General features: G+C 43.7%; 1 protein-coding gene across 1 annotated transcript; it reads right to left on the bottom strand.

Moving 5' to 3' along the window:
- Positions 1-2,831: 2,831 nt before the first annotated feature.
- On the bottom strand, positions 2,832-6,124 carry LOC127305621 (protein CYPRO4). The gene is made up of 2 exons (XM_051336121.2): positions 4,464-6,124; positions 2,832-3,413 (listed from the first exon to the last, which is right to left on the bottom strand). Exons 1-2 carry the CDS (start codon positions 6,042-6,044, stop codon positions 3,132-3,134), a joined length of 1,863 nt encoding a protein of 620 aa, XP_051192081.1. The 5' UTR covers positions 6,045-6,124; the 3' UTR covers positions 2,832-3,131.
- Between the last annotated feature and the right edge of the window lie 18,437 nt (positions 6,125-24,561).

Raw genomic sequence — 24,561 nt, 5'->3', positions numbered from 1 at the left:
AAAAACTAAAAAAACGAACATTGTTTAGATGGAACATTTTACGTTAAAACAATTTTAAATTTAAATAATTTAAAATTTGAATATTAACAAATATTAATAACTTTTAAATTTAAACTTTTTCAAATTAAAAAAACAAAACAGAAGGAAAACAAAAAAAAACAGAATAACAAACAAGAAAAGAATAAGAATAAATAAAACAAAATGGGCTGGGCCATATGCCCAACAAAGGTGTGCGGTTCTTGGTAAGCACCGACCTGGTCGGTGTATAAGATTTCTACTCCCGGTAAGATTCAAAAGGGCACACGTTGGGCTGTATGGCATAACACTTGCAAAAGCCCAGTAAATATTTACTTCGCAGACAAAATATGAATCAATGGTGAATCGGAACACTTCAAGATGTATAATCGTATGCCACATACTAGCAGAGTACCCGTGCGTTGCTACGGATCTCAAGAAAAAAAAGTTGAATGAATTGTTTTGTCTTCTTGTTTCCATGACTTGGCTCTACACCTATTACAAGTCATAAATATATTATAACACGTGATGCGTCAATATGAATCATACAAAATATTGATCAGAAATAACCGCATACAACTGCTAAAACACAAATATCGCCTTTCTCCGAGCCTTTTCCTTGCCTTCTACGTCCGGCTCCTCCATAGGTTTGTTACAACTTACAACTCGTAGATGACATATGTTTTTTGGTGTTTCATCTAACTTTGGCTAAGGTGGCATAGTATGCGTAATCTCGCCTTCCTTCTCCCGGTGCATCGCCTCTTGGATTGGTTGGTCGTCGTTGCATGTAGCTTTGCAATGTCCTCATCGTTTGTTACATCGCTTTACGATAATGCAGACGGGACACAAGAGGAATATAGCCATTACTTAATTTATTTTATGGCAAAGTACGCTAAGTGTTATCCTGTAATGCAATCTTAGTGAATATATTGTTTGTATTGACTGTACAGAGCAACCTTCTTGTCTCCTTTCGGAGATCACGACCAGATGCTGATCGCCTATCTCATCTAGCCGGCCAGAGAACCATCTCCATTTCCCATCTTTTCATGAGAAATCTTAGCACGAACATGAACTATACTTTACTATGCCTCCACGGTGCTCGAACCTGAAGGTTAAAGTACCATCAGCAAGCACCTAGTAGAAATACATGCAGCACAAGCAATTTAATTGTATAAGCAGTGTGCCCATGTATTTAATTGTGTCAGCAGGTGAGCTCAAAATTTATTCAATCCTATAAGCTCGAGTCGATTCATCAGTAATTGGCTGCAAGCATCAGGTGCAATAACTGACCACCAGCATATAGGACCTGCAACTTGAAATTCACATGTTGCGAATCTTTCATTCACCAGCATATAGAATCCTAGCGATGAGGAGCGTGGTGCGCGGGGTGGGTTGACAAACGGGAGGGCGGAGGAATTTGGATGTTGTTGAGGTTTGATCTGCTCTGACCCGACGAGGAAAGCGAGGAAACGCTCGCTTCGGCGCTAGCTCTCGCCGGTGATGCCTGCACCCGCGAGCGGATCTTCGCGGATGGTCTTTGGAAGAACCAGCGTGGTCGGCGTCGGGGATAAATCCATATATAGATTCTCGTCGCCGGCCTCCGCCCGTGAGTTCTTCCTTTTCTTTCTTCTGTCGTGTTCTTGTCCGGTGATATGGGAGGAGCCGTACTGCAATCATAGTCAATCACAAAATAAACTTATCACAATTACAACTTAGTCACGAGATCAATAAGTTAACATAGGAGATCAATGATGCATGATTGAAACTGCTCAATAGAATGAGCTATCATTTAGCACGTGAATGGTGTACATGTTAATCGATCGATCAGCCACGCCGAGCTGAGCTGCGGTGACGAGGAGGACTCAGCTGCAACGATGATGACGTGCCTATTGGTTGTTGTCTCACCATTGTCAGTTATCTGCACCCACCGCAACCTCATTACAGTCAATCTCCATGGCTCCTACTCCTTCCCGATCCTCGCATCAGCTGCTTTAATTTACTTTTACAACTGATAACTTCAGAATCGTGTATATGGTTTAGGTTCAGTACGAGTACTGGTACTATTTGATTTGTATTGGCCCTGCATGCAATACTCTGGGTCAACCTCTTCACAGTTCGCACGGCAGTTCGTCGCCAACGGCCAGAGCCTCTGGAGAGGTGATGGCCTCCTCGTCAATGCGTTCGCCGCCCAGGAGCCGGAGGCCGTACGTGGCGGCGTGCTGCGGCACGGCGAGGTGAGCACCCGCCCAGTCCTTCCCGCTGGTGTTTGCAGTCGGGCCACTCAGGCGTACAGCTTTCTGGCGGCAGGGGAAGTGGGGAACCACGGGCAACAGGAGCGCCCACTGACTACATGGCATGCCTAGACGTGCAGCTGAACCGATCGGTGATGTACGTGTTCTTCGAGAGGCGGAAGGCCCTGACTCGGAAGCACCTCGGCGCACACGTCGGGATCTTCTCGGGGACAACTTCCTGTAGCTCGACCAAAATATTGTGTACTCGGCATCGATGGGATTTCAGATGGGCCAGCCTAAATTTTGGGCCCAAGAAGTTGGGTCAGAAAACTAAAGCCTGTTTGTGACACCAGACAGTCACCTATTACAATTTAATAGTAAAGATCTATGTAAGTTTGATTTTAATTAATTCTATGCGTTCCATGATTTTCCACAGAAACAACGATCAGCAGTAAAGAGAACAATCGGGCTTCATAGTTACGTGCTCGCCACTCAATTTTTTTTGTTAACTTTTGCTATTCATTGACCTCAAAAATGAGAATCCAGCAGGTACTGAAGTGAAATACCAAGAAGGGAAGAGGGTAATAATATTCAACAAAATTTATATAACTTCAAAACACAAAGATATTATCTGGCGAACATTCTGTCTATCGCCGAACGGTTAAGCACACAACCCAACAATTTTACCGAACACCATTAGACCTGAACCAAGCCCTCAAAGAAAGACAAGTTTTCTTTCTGAAACAATGGTCTTCCCCTGTCAACAAGCAAGTACAAACCTCTACACAAAGAACCCAGTAACAAACCAACGGAAGAAAACAATCAAAGCTGCACAGAAACGTGTAACCTCTAACACTACGACACAGAGTGATAAGACCACTAGGGTCAGCGCCTGCCTGCAACGCTGAAGGAGCTGACTTTCATCGGGGTGGCGACCACCAGAGGAGCATCTGGGGAGTCGCTTGTCGCGAAATTTTCGTGCATGAAGCGACTGTCGACGATGGATTCCTCCTTGAGGACGACCTTGTAACAGTAACAGCTTTTGAGCCCCTCCTGGTCGCGGTAGCAGTGATGGTTGCTGTCCTTCACCGTGTGGAAGTTCCAGATGAGACTGAATTTGCCAACTGTCGCTACCAAATGCTTTTCTTGCTTGCCGTTCTCTGTAACCTGTAAAATATGACAGCCAAAGGAGGAACAAGCATCAGCGATATGCTTACCGACAATATAAAGATTTAAGGAACATGTAAGAAATCATTTGCATGCGAATGAACATTTTCAGAAGATAAAAAACAAGAGCTGAGGGATATAACTTTTGAAGCACAGAATGGACATGAGAAACAAACTACTGCATTCAGGTTTCACACAGGAAAAAACAATTCGTACACTGCAAAAAAATAGTTATTTCCGGAACATTATAGACCCTGTTTCCAATTGAAGAAACATATTTATAATCCGTGAAAACGTGAGAAGTACGGACAAATTTCAAACTATATACAGTGGCGATCAAATCACAAATTAGTTTCATGAAAAAACAGAGAGGAGATTTCACGACTGATTTGATTGGGGTTTATTCTGAATAGGCATTTCTGCTATGAACTGTAGTTGATTCTACTCATTAGCCACTGTCAAATAAAATAGTTCTACTCATTAGTCCATTCCTGTTCTATGAATTCGCGATTGTAACTTTCCAAGGTGAAGGCAGGCATCAAGTTTCCTTATTCAGTATTTCTGTACTGTGAAACGACAAATTTAACTTACATTTTACCAGCTACGCGACCCAGTACCAAAAGTAATGTAGGCTAAATTGTGATGGATAAAAAATTGTCAGTTATCCTAGAAACCATCACGCTACCATATCGAATCAACATATGGTAATTAGTATCATAGTCATTGTTACCTAAAATAGATAGTGTGCATGAATCTTCCTGTAAACTGGTACTTAAACCATTACAGATTTCCTAGATAGCCAGTTACAAGATTAATGCAGGCATAACCAATTAAAGCTACAACTAAAAGAAACCAGCAACATGGATAGCAAACACCTTGCACTAACAAATTACTTGCATAGTACCTTGACTAAAATTTTCAGTTAACCAGGACTACACACAAGTCTAGATGAATAGCTAATATTTGCACATTCAAAACATTAATTCTGCATAGCAAACAGGAATATGGGTACTGAAAGGTTCTGTGACTGAATAAGAATTCGACACTTACCCATGAGAACTGGCCACCATGGAATTTGTTGTCGTTCCCAGCCAAGATCGAATCCAGTGGGCTGAGCTTGAGCAGCCTTGGCGCGGCGATCCTGTTTCCCATCCGCCCACTGAAGCCGGTCTTGTCTTTGCCATCCTTGTCCTTGAAGACGGTGCAGATCAAAATCAAGTACGTGTCGGTGGTGCCCAAAATCCACTTCCCATCATAAGTAACATCCACATGCGTAATCGGCGATCCAAGCCCGGGGAACGCCGTCTTGGCCATCCGCATGGAGCTCTTGGAGTAGAGCCTGATCTTGCCATCGATGGAACCAACGACGATCGAACCATCCCCGGTGCTCGCAAAGCAGTTGAAGTTGGTGCCCCGCGAGAACTGATGGCCCTGTGACCAGTGCAGCACCGGCGACTCCGAGGAGGTGCCGATGGTCTGCACCCTGCCCCTGGCGTCCCGCATGTCCCACCTGCAGAGCCGGTTGTCGTCCAGCCCCAGGAAGGTCGACCCGGACGGCTCGAGCTGGGAGCTCTTGCTGTCGTTGGCGATGTCGCGCATGGCGATGTCGGTTCCGTCCTTCTCGAAACGCCACTCGGTGACCACCTTGCCGGTCTCGATGTCGACGTGGTGGACGCCGTTGGAGCGGGTGTCGCCGGGGCTCATGAGCAGCATGTTGGTCTCGCCGCGCATCAGGAGGGCCTTCTTGGGCGTGGAGTAGGTGGTGGTGGTGGTGCGACCGCGGCCGCCGGAGATGTTGACGGAGACGCCCTTCCCGTGCACGCCGTGGCTGAAGTTCTTGACGACCTGGATGCCCGCGGCGCCGACGAGGAAGCTGTTGTCGAGCGCGCCGAGCGCGAGGCTCTGGATGCCGGTGCCGTCGCCGGCCTCCTCCTCGAACTCCTCGAGGAGGTCCCTGGTGGCGGGGGGAGGGGGAGGGGTGAGGCCGTCCTCGGCGTCGGCCCAGACGGCGTCGTCGGCCTCGGCGGGGCGCGCCCAGGCGGCGAAGTCGGCCCCGAAGACCTCCCGGCGGCCGTCGTCCGTGGCGTCGACCCCGTAGGTGTTCTCGAAGAGGCAGCGGTCGTACTCGTCCCGGAAGCGGCGGAAGGCGGCGTCGTCGGGGAGGCGCAGCGCCCAGACGGAGCCCGACGCGGCGAAGTCGGCCCGGCGCTGGGCCGGGAGCGCCTTGAGCTGGAGCTCGGGCCCGACGGGCGCCGAGACGCGGCGGCCCGGGCCCACCTCGAGGACCCACCTGGGCCGGTCGCTGTCGGACTTGTCGACGAAGGAGTAGACGGCGCGGCGCAGGGCGGGCACCCAGCGCGCGTCGGCGGAGGCGCCGCCGACGTGGAGGTAGAGCCTGGCGGCGTTGTCGGGCTTCTTGTACTTGAGATCGAGGGCCTTGAGCTTGGCGTCGAGGAACTCGATGGAGGCGGGGGTGGTGGTCCGGAGCGGGTCGTCCGCCCGCAGCCGCTGACTGGCCCCGGAGGCGGGGGAGCGCGGGTCGTACTCCTCGTCCTGGTACTCGTCGTCGTCGTCCTCCTCGCCGGAGGAGGAGGTGAGGTCGAGGTCCTCGCGGCTGTTGGCGCCGCCCATGGCGAGGGGAATTGGGGTGCGAGCTGATCGGAGAAGGAATTGAGGAGAGGAAAGTGATCAATCAGGGCGGTCCCCGTGCCGCGATATATGTATGTATGGTGATGCGATCGTGTGGCGTTAGACGTGGGGGAGGAGGGCGGAGAGGTCGGTGCGGGTGCGTGGGACTGACGCGACGCGCTCCACGCGGCAGCGGGAGGGGTATGATGGGCGTGTCATTGGTTGCTTCGTCGAGAGGGTGAAATGGGGGATTTTGGTCGCCATCGATCGTGCCGACTAGCTACATGTCCAACCCTACATAGCTACTAGCAATAATCGGCGCGGCGGCACGCCGCGCCATATGGTGGCCGGTTGGTTGTTGCAGACAGTAGAAAGAGTAAGCTAGTAAGTTGTACTAACATTGCTCAGATCAGGTTACATATTTCATTAGGAAAAATCACTCGGAGAACTGTATATCCTCTGGTTTACATGTCCGTTTGCAAACGGAAGGTAATTGGGAGCCTGCTGGACAAGGCAGCATGAGCAGACAGGCAAACTTCCGATCTATGTCATGCTCACAGCACAAGAGTTCAACACAAACCACCCTTTAGAGAGCTGGCTAATCAAAAACGGTGGTTGCCGGTGAAAGATAAGCTCTTCATCCAAATACTACGGACAAGTCTATATATAGTTGTATGCACGAAGGGCCTAAGAAAACATCTAACATAGCTAGCTTGCAAGGGTAGTTTTGAGTAAGGTAAAATGTGTCGGCCACTTTTGGCCAAAATTCACAAAACAAAGTTGGTGATGCATTTTCTTTGTACATAATTAGTGATTCATTTTCTCAATCGCATTGGCGATTGCTAAATATTAACTCATGGCCAGAAAAAGACTGATGAATAATGCTAGTGGTACCACAGACTTATGCTTTACAAAGGGGAGGTATGCTAGCATGAAGACATACTTGTGCTTTGCCGATTTATTTACAGCAACATTTTTTTATTAAACCGTAGCACACCAAGCGATTCAGAATCGATGAGAAAAGCCTAGCACATTCTTATGCTTTACTTAGGGGAGGTGTGCTAGCATGAAGACATAATTGTGCTTTACCGATTTATTTACAGTAATTTTTTTATTAAACCATAGCACACCATGCGATTCAGAACTGCGAAGACAGAAAAGCCTAGCACATGTGGTACCATTTTCCCAAGTTTTCTCTTATAGAACTGATCGACAATAACAGGGACCTGTCTAACAATTTTGGCAACCTCCATCTCTAAAAAATGTAATACGGTTTACGCAAGGTAACATGTTGTGCAAAGATGAACAAGTAAGTGAAGACAAAGCTTCTTTAAACACCGACACCATTAGTAAATCACATATTCTATGTGTATGACCAAGGAGTAGAGGACGAACAGGGATTTTCTTTCATTCTACCAGGGCATACCACAATAATCCTGCTGGATTCTGTTTCTTGTAATAAGGTCCAAAATTCAAGCTTGTTAGGACATGGAAATAAAAGGGGCTATATGGACTAACAAAACTCATCTTCTACTATCTTTAGAACATGGAACTAACTGTGTTGTGTACATATTTACACCATCAAGCTAGTTATGCAGTTGAACAGCTACTTAAGAGAAAGATATCAAGGAAGAAACCTAGCTGATTATGATGCTATGTTACCTACCTCACCACTTAATCCTAATATGAATCAAAGGGGAAATGCAAAGCAGCTAAACAAATTGAGAGAGCAATTACTGTGGCATGTTCTATCATGTAAGAAAAATGTTTTCGTCCAGCATGTATTTAGGGAACAAATTATTCTTTGGAAACATATATATCAAATAAATACGGTAGAAAATCCAAACAACAATGGGATACCAGAAGCAGAGCCACCAAGCAAATTGTCAAGGGAAGAATGAAGTTGGTGGTGGAAAGTTTTTTAGCCTATATTTGTTGGAAACATGATGCATGGGTCACTCGCTTGGTGGTAGAAACACAAATAATGCTGACAGAGCTTCAACAACATCTGATTCTATCAATGCATATAGTTTTAAAAAATATATTCAAATTTGGACATGATCTATAAAGATATTTGTTATTATATATCTAAGAATGGAACCATGGAATCCGGTAAAGCATCTGGGTGTACCAAATTTAAATCACAAATTGATAGGTGACCGTAAGTGATATATCATGTCGAAATAAAAGTAGTAACTGGTAAAACTCTCATCGAACGTTTGAATCCTATTGAGCTGCATTCTCTATTTATTAGCTTATCTATTTGTGAAGTGTTTATCCGTTAACCAAGGATCAATTAATAGGTTAATGCTTAAAAATAAGCATTGTACAATTATGGATGTGTCTGCTTACATTAAGACTTGCATGCACCAAGAATTCATGGTTTCACAAAAAAGAGGTAACAAAAGAGTTCGAAGCTTCACTGAAATATACGGGTAAAAACAGTCTCAAGCGCATCTGAACTGCATAGGAATGTTTTATTAGGAAAGTGATCTTTAAAAATCAGTCAATTAGCCTACTTAAGCATGAGAATGTTCGCACCGATGTCCCCAAGTTGGCAGAAGGTAGAGTGTTGCTCTACTGACCACATGAATTACTTAACCTTGGTACTAAACCTTCAAAAATTGCTTCCTGTGGCAAAGAAAAGAGCGGGAGCTTGGTAAAGAAGGAATAATCGGCATTTTTTGCAGGGGAGAAAGATCTACGACAGTTAACTTAACCTACGTAAAAACTTGGTGCCCCAAACAAAACAAAACCTGTTCTCTTTACATACCACTCTCAGTGCGATGAAGATCTCGAGAATCCACATTCAAGATTCAATAAAATATTGGGAAATTGCAAGAGAACACTTGGCCCCGCACTGCTTCACAACAAATAAAAGTGCATGGTCAAAGTAGCTAGAAGAAGATGAGAAACAATTGCTGAATTCGGTAAACATGGACAAAGTAGCGTATTTGAACAACCCAACAACATCGTCTATAGCTAGGTTGATGATGCCCTGACATGTAGGTTATCTGTTATCCAGATATCAAAGCAAAACGACTATTTGAGGTTTCGGCACTGTGTGTAGGTTTACCTAGGATTCACTTCAAGTTTATAATAAGCATACCGATGACCCATAAATCATAAATATAATATTTGACATAGATGCAGAGTGGTACTAAATTGAACAGAGGGACAATCAAATTCAGACGCAAATAGTGTCCTAAGCCTCCAATTGGAAAAAAAATGTAAAGGTTTATAAGAATGAGACATTGTACCTCTACAAAATAGTGATCTTCATCATGCTGCAACGTAAACATTCTAAAGGGCATTCCAATGTAAAGCACTGGATCTGTTACTCCAATAATCATGAAAAAATCAATAGTGAAAAATGTAAAACATAAAAAAGACAAGGATTAGATTATATAATGGAATTGGTGTCTGCAAAAGTCTCGTTACAGAACTGTATAATGAAGGAAATTTCTGTAAGCAGGCATCAATAACTTGTCCAGTAGAAAACTGATGGAGAGAAATGTCACAAAACACTTGCAGGTCAAAATGAACCAGTACTAAAACGATACATAATCCACCTAAACTACTCCTAAAATTAACATACACATAAAAGCAGTAAATTGCAATCAATATGAATGAACTCCGTCTATTATCACTAATAGACAATCAATACTTCGTATAGAGAGTAGTGAAAGTTCTACCGTGGGTTCTTTTGGTGTAACCTACCATGGAAGTGTTAATAAGATCTTCGACCATCTCCATGCAAAAAAATGATGGTAGAAATAATAGGTAATGAATATTTTTGTAAAAAATAAATTGAGGAATATGTACCCCCAACTAATTCATAAAGAAGATAAAAATAGGCAATCCAAATAACCTCCAGATAATTATGTAGGGGTCTTCAACTTCCTATAATAAGTAATATACAACACCGTTTAGAATCAATGGAGACAAAAATCTGACAGCAAAAGGTAAGACACATTTAGTACTTCTAATTACTAAAGAGAATTAGAAAGTTGTATGCTTACTCTACATGAGAGAAGTTACCTAAATAAGGCCAATAATGAATTTAAACTATGTAAAGGTTTGGCATGGTATGGTCAGAGACACACATGTGGCTAGTGTACACCTGCAGCTCTCCGTCTGTAACATTGAATTATAGATACTGGAAAAATGAAAACACGAACAAAGCCAGGAGTAGCATTAAGAACTATCTTCAAGGATCACGTCAATAGTTTACCGTCCCTAATTATTTCATCAAACAGAATAAAATAACAATAGGGACAGCAATTACTGAATGGTCAAGCTGTCCTCTTCATCATGAAATCCCATGTTTTGAAATAGTTATAACTATGTAATGTTTGGCTGTCTACACCATCACTTCACTTCATATTTATGTCGTTTTGCAATGCCATCATACTAACCAAATCATTATGGAAACCTAGGAATTTTGATACTTATTACAGTCTTTGAACATGTACATGACGTTGAAATTGTCTAAATCTAAAAAAACCCTGCCAAGATTCAGAAAATCCTTGATTACCTATACAACAAACCGAGGAACTGACCAAGACTACAGTGTATTGAATCCAAAACTTAGCATCTATATCCTGTCGAAAATAGAGTAGATTAAATTGCACATCTATGGCTAGAAGGCACCCCCAAAACTGAATCTTATGCTAAGAGGTTTGACAAATGATGTAATTTAATTAGGTACTACATCTTAGGGGAGAGGGAGTCACATGGGATAGGGATATTACCGACTCAATGCCGAGAGGGGTAGGGCAGCTTTCCCGCGCGAGGCTGCTTAGTGCCTCCAGCTGGCCTCTCTACAACCCCAGCCAAGGTTGCACAGCCTAGGAAGCATGAATAACGACCATGCCCTGTTGTACCCATAGCAGCCGGAAACGGGGAACGGTGGTCCGTCCCACGTTCCGGATTCAGTGACCCGGAATCGGAGTCGGGAACGAGCTAGGATTCGGTACGATTCATCTCAGATTCGCGTCCCCAAATACAAGCTAGGATTCAGTTTAACATTAAATCCCAGCAGTTGATTAATCACACATGGCCGTCGTTTCTTTTCATCTCCCAAAACGACTCCTTATTCTCCCAGATAAACTCCTCATTCCAGCGACTCCAGAGTCCAGCAAGCATGGTAATCAATGAAATTATGCTTCCATTCTCTATAAAAGCTCCTGTTGGATGGATTTCTCCCCTCGTCCTACAGTATCATTCCGGATTCGCCGTACCGAATCAAATGGGATCGCGTCCCCGATCAAACAGGATCGATCTAGAGATGTATACCCCTTACGTTCCCTGGTTTTGACAGCCACCGACTCCCGTACCCCGAATCCGTCCCCCGTTCCCACCGTTCCGGAAACATGGCAACTATGGTTGTACCGTTGGACAGTTCAGATGTTGGGTTAGGATGTTAAATTATATTTCATATAGTAACACTGAAGTTAACAATATATGCGCCTGTATATTCCCTAAAACTGTTTTCGTGAACTCAAGAATTGTAAGAACTTCAATTAGCCTGGTCAATACTGAGTAGCGTCAATGAGGCGATAAAGATCGATAGTACTTCCTTGCATCCAAATGTAAATATTATTACACATGTCTAAGAAGATTAGATAATTTCGGAATAGAGATTCTTATGTCAGAGGAAGCGAAAAATAAAAGAGACCTGAAAAGGACGGTCCAGAGTACTCTTTAATGGCCTCTGAACACTGATTAGCTTAGATTTCAGTTATAACCTTCTACAAATCTACACAAAAGAGGGCTATGCTACCACATATATTAAAAGGTACTTAGATTTCAGTTTTATCCTACTATGAAAAAGGCTATATAGATCCCACTATTACGAAAATCTGCACAAAAAACTACGGTACCATAGATATTAAATGGCTACCTACTAAGCCGTGCTCACAGATCATGTTGCATATTGTTTGCCAGCAATGTAATTAATAGTAAAATAGTCCAACAAAATGGATGCTTAACATGAAGGTCAGTTTGACATAGATATTGGAAATCTTCTATTGCGCTCACAATCCGAATGCACCAATATGTGTATGAGCAGTATTTGCACCAGAAAACTATCAAGGTTAATGTGTGCATGAAAGTAAACGATACATACCTAGAACAATTATTTGAGCTGATCTATGCTAGGTGTGTTACCTCGAATTATTTCCCTGGCCTCTCATCCACCATATTGACTTTGGAAATACCCAATCCCTTGAAAACAAAATGAGGGACCGGTGCATCAATAATGTAATCTATTTCGTTGCAGGGATTTGTACTGCAAATAAATATCTGAATTAGCACTTCTGGTGACACAAATATAATGAATAAGAAAAAGGTGGTGCCACAGTAACCAATCATTAGTAGTTTTAGATGGATGGACCCGCAAGCACGACATACTCTCAAATGAAAATATAATTTCTACAGCAAAGCAAATTCATCGACAACTATAACCAGTGCAGAATACACATTAGAATAACTTCAGTGGCGAAGGATAAATTGTCGATTACACGTGGTGATGTATCAAAAGATCTATGCAGGCATATCAGACCTGCATCCGGTAAATCTCTGGCCCTAATTAACCAGAGTAAGACAAAAGCAAATAAATAAACGAAATGAAAAGATAAAACATGAGTGGCAATGTCCAACAGAGCCATCAAAAGGGAAAATAATTTTACACCTAAGCATTGAGTTTGGTTTAATATCAATCCAAAAGAGAAGAAAGGAGGATGCAATACCAGCAAGGTCTCCAACTGCAGCCTCGTTGGAGCTTTGAAGAAGGTGTCGGGTGGGCTTCATGGTCCTCGTCCAGGGTAGTGTCAGGGAGGCTTCCACACGATGCCCCAGGCCCAGAACAGGAGCAGGCGGCGGTTACCGCTGGCCGTCGATCGCTCACACGGATGAACAGCTGGCGGGATTGGAGATTTCCCCTCCTCCTGCCCGCACCGATGCCCTCGTGGTCATATTCTAATTGGAGGATCAGGAGGTTGCGGACAGAGCACCACGCCGCCTCTAGAGGTAGAGGACTGCACCGATGTCCTCCTATGCGTTGTCAGCCACCTCGGGAGCGAGCGGGGCGGCGGTGCCTCGGGCCGCCGGGAACTCACCTGACCAACCGGCATGGTTGGAGATTTCCCATCCTTGTGCCCGCATCGATGCCCTCGCACTCGTATGCAATTTGGAAAATCCGGAGGTTGGGGACATATTACCACCTTGGCTCGAGAGGTAGAGGAGTGCACCGATATCCCCCTCTGTGCTGACAGCCGCCTCGGGAGGGAGTGGAGGACGCGGAGCCCCTCCGTGCCCCTCCGTGCTGCCAGCCGCCTCGGGAGAGAACGGAGAGGTTAGCACGCTGCCAGCCGCCTAGGCAGGTGCGACGACATCCATGGAGGGAGAGACGGGCGCCGGCGCATGCGAGGGTAGGGGGAGGAGTTGGAGCGGGGCGCCGCCCGCCGAGATCAGCTGGTGCGTGCAGGTTTGGAAAGAGGGGATGAGGAGAGAACGTTTGGAGAGAAACATGGAGAGGACTCTTCGAGAAGAAGCCACAGGGCGGTCAAAGCGGTGTGATAATCGTCACAGCTACAGCCACACCAAAAACACACCAAATAATAGACCACAGTTAATAGACCATAGGTGGCAACTCCATAGGAAAACAGAGTGGATCACCAAAATGCTGCAAAACCCCAAAACGTACCCAGAAAAAAGCTAGCTGGAAGCTAACCAGACGTGTCAGCATGCGGTTAATTCTTAACCTGTCTCAAAATTATCTCAAAAAAGATGTTTGTTCCCAAATAGTATAGTAGTTATATCAAAATCAGTAAAGTACTGAAATTAAGAAACACATTAAAACCAAATACGACCTACACAGTTATTTATATGAACGCATGCACATTCTACCTCTACGAGCACCTTCGAGAGGCTCGTGCGGCAAATTTTGAGATTAACGAAGTTACCACGAACCGCTATTGCTGGGCATGTCACTTACCACTAAAAGAATAGGGTCGTTAAATCCTAGAATAATCCAGATAAATACAAACATCCATATCAAGTGTAGAACTTGAATCCTACATACACTAGAAATACAAAAATCAATGCATACCATTTGCACGAAAAACACAATTTTTCATTTCAAGAATTGTGTGTTTTCCATTGCTGTTATAGAAACAAACAAAAAAAATCATGAAAAAATGCATAACTAAACTAATGTTTATTTTACAAGCACAAGACCTAAATATTCTAGGCTCAACTAAGTGCAACAATAATTAAAGCTAAGCAACATAGGCACATGATATATGTAACACAAGTGATAGCAACATATAAGTATTTCAAGCTCGATGGCTATTACAAGGAAAATAAACTCGGGTATAAGATAACAGAGACACGTGGAGACGAAGATGTAATCTCGTGTTACCTCACACAAAATGAGGTACGTCATGTTGGGGAGATGCAAGCTACCACGAAGGTCTTCCGAAAGCCACAAAGGCTCACCTTCTTCTCCAAGCCAATTTCACGAAGGACAAAGGTAACTTTTGCCACACTTCGAAGATTGAAAGCTCCACAACCATTTCACGAGCTTCACGAGGTAAAATCTCGGGCCTCTTCACAATAATCCACGAAGAGGTTACCGGAGCACCAACCACAAAACCAACTAGAAGGCCACCCCCAAGAGTACGATCTCTCACTCAAACTAATCGCAATGGAGAGCTCAACATTATGCAAAGATGCAAAGAAAGAACACACAAGATGGTCAAATCATTCACACTCAAAATCCACTAAAGTAACAAGTTCTAGCGGGGAATTAGAGAGGAAGAATAATGATGGAGGTCAACAATAACTCCAAGATCTAGATCTCCTCTTTCAAAACCCTCAAAAAGATGCAAGAATCATATGAGAGAAGGGAGAAGAAGCAAACTCAAGGGGTTCAATAATGGTGGTCAAAACGTGCTCAAGAACACTAAGAAAACATTGGGGAAGAAGCCCATTTTATAGCCCCTCAGAATATGACCATTTGGGAAAAAATGAGTAGTCTAGTCAACCGCTGGAATTCCAGCGGCGCCGGTTTCTACGTCAGGATCGACTAGCAAAACTGGCGAGAAAACTGGCATGCCGGTTTCCCCGCCGGAATCTGCAAACTGGCATGTCAGTTTCAACGCTGGGATTTCTGATGGTGAGCCCAGCGGCGCCGGTATATACGCCGGTTCTCCAGATAGAAATCAGAAATGGCGATAACTTTTGCATCTGGACTCCGAGTTTAGCAATTTTGGGCTTTGTGGAAAGCTAAGAATAAACTCTATCTAATAGAGAATATAAGACCCAAGAAAGACCAAGAGGTAAAATGCCAAATAAGGAGAAGTATGAAACCTCCCTAAAATAAGAACCGGTAAAATCTCCAAACTCAAAAACGCAAAAGGAGATGCATATGAATTTCAACTTGGGCTTGTTGAAGAACTAGCAACAAGCTCAAAAACATCATACAAATTAACACCAATAAGCAACAAGAACAGATGGATGCAAAGAATGCAAATGATTGGGCTCCCTAAGACGATGTGATCAAGTTATACCCAACCGAAAGCCTCTTTTGATAGTGCGGCTATCTATCGTATAACCTGGTCTCCTAACAAACACCTTGAGACCGCTAAAAGGAAAACCTAGCAAAAGGCCAAACATTTACCTTGCGTATCCCGATTGATCTTGATGACAATGTTTCAAGATCCATTCAAGTTGGAATGCCTCACTTGATCATTGTTGCTTTGTGAAGACTCACAAATGCTCCTCCATACACTACTAAGAGATAGCTATAATGAAGAACATCTTCATGAGTCCATTATCACCAAATGGACAATAAGCTTCAAGCATAAGATCTTCTCAAGATACTTAACCTAACCCAGATAGACAACACAAACACACATAAATGATGGGTTAGCTCATGAACCATAAATGACAAGGCTTACCCTACCACAAGCTCACACGATTTAAAATGGTACAATATTTATGCTTCATGTGTTGACCAACTTGAATTCAATCTTCACTCCTAGTCTTGGTCAACCTTGTATCTCCTCATACTCTATCATAATATCTTGAGGCACATAAAGAACTCTTCATTTGATTGCATGCTCCAAACCTTAGTCGACCATAGCTCAACTCATGAGACTATCATGACATCGGCTTAGAGCCATGTCTTGAATTATTCTCCTGAAATAAAACTCTCTTGAAATCGATGATGTTGATGCCAATACAAGGTATATCTTTATGTTCATGGCATCCACACTTGAATCCACCACATGGACTACAAGAGATATACCTATGGAATATCCGTTCATATAAACTCAATGAAAATATTAGTCCATAAGGGTTGCCATTAATGCCAAAAACACACATAGGGGCAAAGTGACTCTCGCATGATTAATGTTTTCAATCGTTCAATATATATCTCCTTTCATGTTGCTAGCCCCATCATAGCCTTGACCATGAATTTGAGTCATAGTCAAGCTATGACTAGCAAGTAAAGATTCAATTGCATTTTTGAGAGAAAAAGAGGTAGTATCATCTACATGAACAACTCCAATAGATGCTTGCATGGCCTCCCTGATTGATCACCATAACGCAAGCAAAGAGCTAGTTGTTCTTTATGTGATATTGTATATCATTAGACTCATCAGCTAAAATTGCATAGGGCTCATCACCAAGTTTTCAATTATTTTCTTTCTAGTTTCTACGGCACAACATTGAATAATATCCTTTTATATCCTTGGACTAGTCAAGATGCAATTACCTAGCGCATTCTTGAAAACATACTTACGTACTTTTTCACTATTTTCTGCAAGAAAATCCAAAAGTTCAAGGAAGTTCCCTCTGTTGCTAGACTCTTCACTTTCATCATGTCCATGTAATGCTGATACATCCCAAATGTATCTACTTTTCCAAGCACTTTGCTCAATGAATTACTCCGAAATCTCAACATACTAGGGTAAAAACAGCTGAATCTAATGTTGTTTTTAGCAAAGTCTCCTTTTTGTCAAGTTTTCGCAGGAAATAAAATCAGGTAAAAAACCACGACCAAAAGAAGGGACTTGGAGCTTTGGATCAGGAGCGGGGAGCCACGAGGCCCAAACGAGGCCAGGTGGCGCGCCCTACTTCTTTGGGTGCGCCACCCAGGCCCGTTCGGCCCTCGGTCGTCGTCTCGCCTCCCCTTCGTGAGGTGCCTTATATACCCTAAAAATTTACCCCTGGAAGGAGACGATGTTTCATGAAACAGAGCGCCGCCAAGACCACGATCTTCATTTCGGGGGTCAGATTGATCCTACTCTCCACCCCGGAGAGAGGGATTTCGAGGGCTTCTTCATCATCACCGCCACCGACATCATCACCAACCATCATGGACTCACTCTCCATCAGACGAACAAAGGCATCTAACTAGAAACAATATGGTGTTTAGGGTTTACAATAATCTATCCTTTCTTTTCCCTCAGCTTCACCCTTATATAGGAGGCGAAGCCGAGGCTTTCCGTGTCGTACAAGTATACAAACATCGGGCCGCGTTGGGCCTTTCTAAATACTATTACAAGTTTCCATATAATCGACTCTACTTTCTTGGGCCGCACATCATCGACTCCGTGGGCCTGCTGATCTTCGGGTCCATAATTCTTCGACTCTTCGGGTGCATGAAAACATAACCAGGGATATACTTGTGGTATGCCCATTAGGCATACCCATGTCACACACCTACACACAACTGAATTAGAGATGAGTGCTATGTTAGTTGGATTACATTATATGATCAATATCATCCATACATTACCCCATTGCTGCCTCATGCCTACTCTTTTACCCACTAAAAGTTTCACATTACTTCTTCCGGTGAAAACTAGAAATTTGATGCTTTTATTTACTGTTTTCTATTACTGCATTGAATCAACTGCTATGAAATCACCACTTTCTTTGTGAGTTTATTGATATAAAAGTATGATTGAGAGTGCATCTCATTTGCTAAGGTCTTATTGGTATTCTTGTGTTCCTCTTGGGTCGAACTATAATTTTGGGTAATACTTCCCATCGAAGATTTCAATGATCCCCTATACTTGTGGGCATCAAATGCCAACCCTTGGTGCAAAATAAACTTGAAACATCTAAGTGAATAAGCCAAACTTATCTTATAAATACAATGATCATCAGTCCACTTCTCAATATGATAATCAATTGCTACCATGGCGTTCCTGGAGCTAATGTATCTCTATTTAGCTGATTATGTGCCCTTGAACCCTTATGTTTGAAAAGTGGCTTCTCTACAATGTTCCAGTTTCTCCATCCATCAACAGTGTCTCTGACCCAGTACCCTTCTTGAACAAGTAGCATACGAAGCAAAACGTAGAATCCTTCGTGATACTATATTCAAGCCAATCATGATTATTTAACCATACAAAATTGAATTGATGATCTCTTCCTGATATTTCTTTTTGGAAATGTGGATAGGGGTTGAATTCAAGTTAAACTTCGAGCGTAGAACCGCAAGAAAAGTGCATCATCAACACAGAAAGTCCATAAATGTTCTCTCTCAAATGGCACCACCACCATTGCACCACAACCAACATTTCTTGGCTCAAACCCTTTTGACACCCCAAGTCTTGTCCGTATATAAGATCTAAATAAGCTCACGCCTTATAATTGAGACTACTTGGGTACATGAACATGATCCTCTACTCATTCTCCATCATTTTGATCGTTTGTTAGGTCACTACCTTCATCATGTTGATCTTAGCCAACCTCTCCTCTAACATTGCCCCTCTCCTTAGTCATCTTCCTCCTCTCTTCGGTTGCCACCTTCCTCTCCTTAGCCTCCCTCCACTCCTCCAATTCATTCTTTTACAATTCCCCCTTTCAAAAGTAATATACTTCCTCACCTCCATAATTTTTTCAAATGACTCTTTATAGTCTCTCTTGTCTCCTCCATTCGCCCTCTTATTACTTTCTTTCTTCCTCCCATCGAGTATATATATATATATATATATATATATATATATATATATATATATATATATTGATCAGGGTGACATGAGTGGAGCTACCTCATCCATCTGTTGGAGATATGCCCAAGAGGCAATAATAAAGTGGTTATTGTAATATATCTTTGTGTTTATGATAAATGTTTGCATACCATGCTATAATTCTATTAACCGAAACATTGATACATGTGTGTTATGTAAACAACAAGGAGTCCCTAGTAAGTCTCTTGTATAACTAGCTTGTTGATTAATAGATGGTCATGGTTTCGTGATCATGAACATTGGATGTTATTAATAACAAGGTTATGTCATTGGATGAATGATATAATGGACACACACCCAAATGAGCGTAGCATAAGATCAAGTCATTAAAGTTCAACTTGCTATAACTTTCGATACATAGTTACCTAGTCCTTCGACCATGAGATCATGTAAATCACTTACACCGGAAGGATGCTTTGATTACATCAAACGCCATTGCGTAAATGGGTAGTTATAAAGATGGGATTAAGTATTCCGAAAGTGTGAGTTGAGTCATAAGGATCAAGAGCGGGATTTGTCCATCCCGATGACGGATAGATATACTCTGGGCCCTCTCGGTGGAATGTCGTCTGATTAGCTTGCAAGCATGTGACTAGGTCACAAGAGATGACATACCACGGTACGAGTAAAGAGTACTTGTCGGTAACGAGGTGGAACTAGGTATGGAGATACCGATGATCGAACCTCGGACAAGTAAAGTATCGCGTGACAAAGGGAATCAGTATCGTATGTAAATGGTTCAATCAATCACTAAGTTATCGTTGAATATGTGGGAGCTATTATGGATCTCCAGGTCCCGCTATTAGTTATTGATCTGAGAGGATTCTCGATCATGTCCACATAGTTCTCGAACCGTAGGGTGACACACTTAAGGTTTGATGTCGTTTTAAGTAGATATGGAATATGGAATGGAGTTAAAATGTTGTTCGGAGTCTCGGATGGGATCCAGGACATCACGAGGAGTTCCGGAATGGTCCGGAGAATAAGATTCATATATAGGAAGTCCCTTTCCAAGTTTGGAAATGATCCGGTGCATTTATAGAAGGCGCTAGAATGTTCTAGAACCTTCCGGAAGAAATCACCGTGGAAGGTGGAGTCCCGGTTGGACTCCACCAACCCTAGCCGACCACCCTAAGGGGAAGGTGGAGTCCATGGTGGACTCCACCACTATGGTCGGCCATGAGGGAAGGAAAGAGAGGAGTCTCACTCCCCCTAGGTTTCACCCTTTGGTAAGTTTTTGAGTTGGACTCTCATTCGAATCTTTGGGCTAACCCTTGGGGTTCCACCTATATAATGAGGGAGAGAGGGAGGGGGCCAGCCACCACTTGAGCCGTACCACCCAAGGGCACCCAAGGCCGGCGCCCCAAGTGCCCCCTCTCCCCAAACCCTAGCCGCCCCCTCCTCCCGCTTCTCCCGTAGTGCTTAGACGAAGTCCTGCCAGAGATCTCCACCACCACCGACACCACACCGTTGTGCTGTCGGGATTCTGAGGAGGATCTACTACAACCGCTGCCCGCTGGAACGGGGAGAAGGACGTCGTCATCAACAACGAACATGTGACCAAGTACGGAGGTGCTGCCCGACTGTGGCACCGTCAAGATCTTCTACGCGCTTTTGAAAGTGGCAAGTGATCGACTACATCAACAACGAGATCTAATCTCGTAGGCTTTGGAATCTTCGAGGGTTAGTCTCATGATCTTCATCTCGTTGCTACCATCTACTAGATTAGATCTTGGCTTGTTATTCGTTCTTGCGGTAGGAATTTTTTTGTTTTCTATGCTACGAATCCCATCACCATCGTCATCATTGTGAACCACAAAACCGTCTTGTTGTAGGAATAGGTAACTCATTCCTACCGAAGTCAAGACAAGAGCTGGTCAACAAGGACCCTGGTTCTTAACATGGTCAAGAAGTCAAATATCAAGCTAAGAGATAAAATAATACAAAGTCAAAGATGAAGGGATGAAGGTAGAAACCCACAAAGTCGGGGGCTTAGATAGACTAGTCAATAGCTAAGACCCATCTCCTCTCTCATCGATATCCCTCATGGTTGAGTGGACCAAACTTTACCATTGTACCCCACCTACCTACCACTAGAAAAAGGTAGCCTTGATAATTTTCAAGGACCCTTCCATACATAAACTGAAGGAGATATGCCCTAGAGGCAATAATAAAGTGGTTATTATTTATATCTTTATGTTTATGATAAATGTTTATATATCATGCTAGAATTGTATTAACCGAAACATTAGTACATGTGTGATATGTAGACAAACAAGAAGTCCCTAGTATGCCTCTTAAACTAGCTTGTTGATTAATGGATGATTAGTTTCATAATCATGAACATTGGATGTTATTAATAACAAGGTTATGTCATTGTGTGAATGATGTAATGGACACACCCAATTAAGCGTAGCATAAGATCTCGTCATTAAGTTATTTGCTATAAGCTTTCGATACATAGTTACCTAGTCCTTATGACCATGAGATCATGTAAATCACTTATACTGGAAAGGTACTTTGATTACACCAAACACCACTGCGTAAATGGGTGGCTATAAAGGTGGGATTAAGTATCCGGAAAGTATGAGTTGAGGCATATGGATCAACAGTGGGATTTGTCCATCCCGATGACGGATAGATATACTCTGGGCCCTCTCGGTGGAATGTCGTCTAATGTCTTGCAAGCATATGAATGAGTTCATAAGAGACCACATACCACGGTACGAGTAAAGAGTACTTGTCAGGAGACGAGGTTGAACAAGGTATAGAGTGATACCGAAGATCAAACCTCGGACAAGTAAAATATCGCGAGACAAAGGGAATTGGTAATTTATGTGAATGGTTCATTCGATCACTAAAGTCATCGTTGAATATGTGGGAGCCATTATGGATCTCCAGATCCCGCTATTGGTTATTGGTCGGAGTGAGTACTCAACCATGTCCACATAGTTCTCGAACCGTAGGGTGACACACTTAAAGTTGGATGTTGAAATGGTAGCACTTGAATTATGGAATGGAGTTCGAATATTTGTTCGGAGTCCCGGATGAGATCCCGGACATCACGAGGAGTTCCGGAATGGTCCGGAGAATAAGATTCATATATAGGATGTCATTTTATGTGAAATAAAATGTCGCGGAAGGTTCTATGGAAGGTTCTAGAAGGTTCTAGAAAAGTCCGGAAGAAACCACCAAGGAAGGTGGAGTCCACAAGGGACTCCACCTCCATGGCCGGCCAGCCCTAGTGGGGGTGGAGTCCCAAGTGGACTCCACCATAGGGGGCCGGCCACCCCCCCACATGGGAGGTGGGAATCCCACCTTTGGGTGGGAGTCCTAGTTGGGCTAGGTTTCCCCCCTCCTATGGAAGGTTTTGGTTTCGGGTCTTATTCGAAGATTTGGACACCAACACTTGGGATCCACCTATATAATGAGGGGCCAAGGGAGGGGGCCGGCCACCCCAAAGACCATAGCTTGGCCGCCCCCCTTGAGTGGCCGGCCACCCCCTCCCAAACCCTAGCTTTGCTCCTCCACTTCATATTGCCCGCGTAGCTTAGCGAAGCTCCGCCGGACTTCTACACCGCCACCGACACCACGCCGTCGTGCTGTCGGATTCAAGAGGAGCTACTACTTCCGCTGCCCGCTGGAACGGGGAGGTGGACGTCGTCTTCATCAACAACCGAACGTGTGACCGAGTACGGAGGTGCTGCCCGTTCGTGGCGCCGGAACCGATCGTGATCAAGATCTTCTACGCGCTTTTGCAAGCGGCAAGTGATCGTCTACCGCAGCAACAAGAGCCTCATCTTGTAGGCTTTGGAATCTCTTCAAGGGTGAGACTCGATACCCCCTCGTTGCTACCGTCTTCTAGATTGCATCTTGGCTTGGATTGCGTGTTCGTCGTAGGAAAATTTTTGTTTTCTATGCAACGTTATCCTACAGTGGTATCAGAGCCGTGTCTATGCATAGATGGTTGCACGAGTAGAACACAATGGTTTGTGGGCGTTGATGCTCTTGTTATCTTTAGTTTGAGTACTTTGCATCTTTATGGCATAGTGGGATGAAGCGGCTCGGACTAACTTTACATGACCGCGTTCATGAGACTTGTTCCTCGTTCGACATGCAACTTGTATTGCATAAGAGGCTTTGCGGGTGTCTGTCTCTCCTACTATAGTAAAGATTCAATTTACTCTTCTATTGACAACATTAGTATCAACGTTGTGGTTCATGTTCGTAGGTAGATTAGATCTATATCGAAAACCCTAAACCACGTAAAATATGCAAACCAAATTAGAGAGCGTCTAACTTGTTTTTGCAGGGGTTTGGTGATGTGATATGGCCATAATGTGATGATGAATATGTATGAGATGATCATTATTGTATTGTGGCAACCGGCAGGAGCCTTATGGTTGTCTTTAAATTTCATGTTGAGTAGTTTTTCAAAGTAGTTGTAATAGTTGCTACATGGAGGACAATCATGAAGACGGTGCCATTGACCTTGGTGCTTCGCCGACGATGATGGAGATCATGCCCGAAGATGATGGAGATCATGTCCGTGCTTTGGAGATGAAGATCAAAGGCGCAAAGACAAAAGGGCCATATCATATCACATATGAACTGCATGTGATGTTAATCCTTTTATGCATCTTATTTTGCTTAGATCGCGACGGTAGCATTATAAGATGATCCCTCACTAAAATCTCAAGATAATAAAGTGTTCATCCTTAGTAGCACCGTTATCAAGTCTTATCGTTTCGAAGCATCTCGTGATGATCGGATGTGATAGATTCGATAAGTACATACAACGGGTGCAAGACAGTTTTGCACATGCGGATACTAAGGTGGCCTTGACGAGCCTAGCATGTACAGACATGGTCTCGGAACACGTGATACCGAAAGGTAGAGCATGAATCATATGGTTGATATAATGAACACTTTGAGTGTTCGCCATTGAAATCACACCTTTTCTCGTGATGATCGGGTTTAGGTGCGGTGGATTTGGTTCGTGTGATCACTAAGACAATGCGAGGGATATTGTTTTGAGTGGGAGTTCACTTAGGTTTTTAATTATGTTGAATTAAAATTTGAACTCAATTTGTCATAAACTTAGTCTAAACTATTGCAAATATATGTTGTAGAGATGGCGTCCCCAATCAATTTTAATCGGTTCCTAGAGAAAGAGAAACTTAAGAGCAACGGTAGCAACTTCACCGATCGGTTCCGTCATGTGAGGATCTTCCTCTACGGCGGAAATCTGCAATTTGTGCTTGATGCACCGCTAGGTGACCCTCCCGCAGAAGATGAATCCGATGAAGTAAAAGCTGTTTACGCGACTGGAAAACTCGGTACTCTCAAGTTCGGTGTGCCATCTGTGCGATGCGGAATCCGATCTTCAAAAACGTTTTGAGCACCATGATCCTCATGAGTTGATGAATGAGCTGAAAGCTATATTCGAGACTCATGCGGCGATG

The sequence above is a fragment of the Lolium perenne genome, chromosome 6, assembly GCF_019359855.2.
Source record: "Lolium perenne isolate Kyuss_39 chromosome 6, Kyuss_2.0, whole genome shotgun sequence".
In the NCBI taxonomy this organism is placed as follows: Eukaryota; Viridiplantae; Streptophyta; class Magnoliopsida; order Poales; family Poaceae; genus Lolium; species Lolium perenne.
The sequence above is the reverse complement of the archived record's forward strand: the minus strand, read 5'-3'. Positions and strand labels throughout refer to the sequence as shown.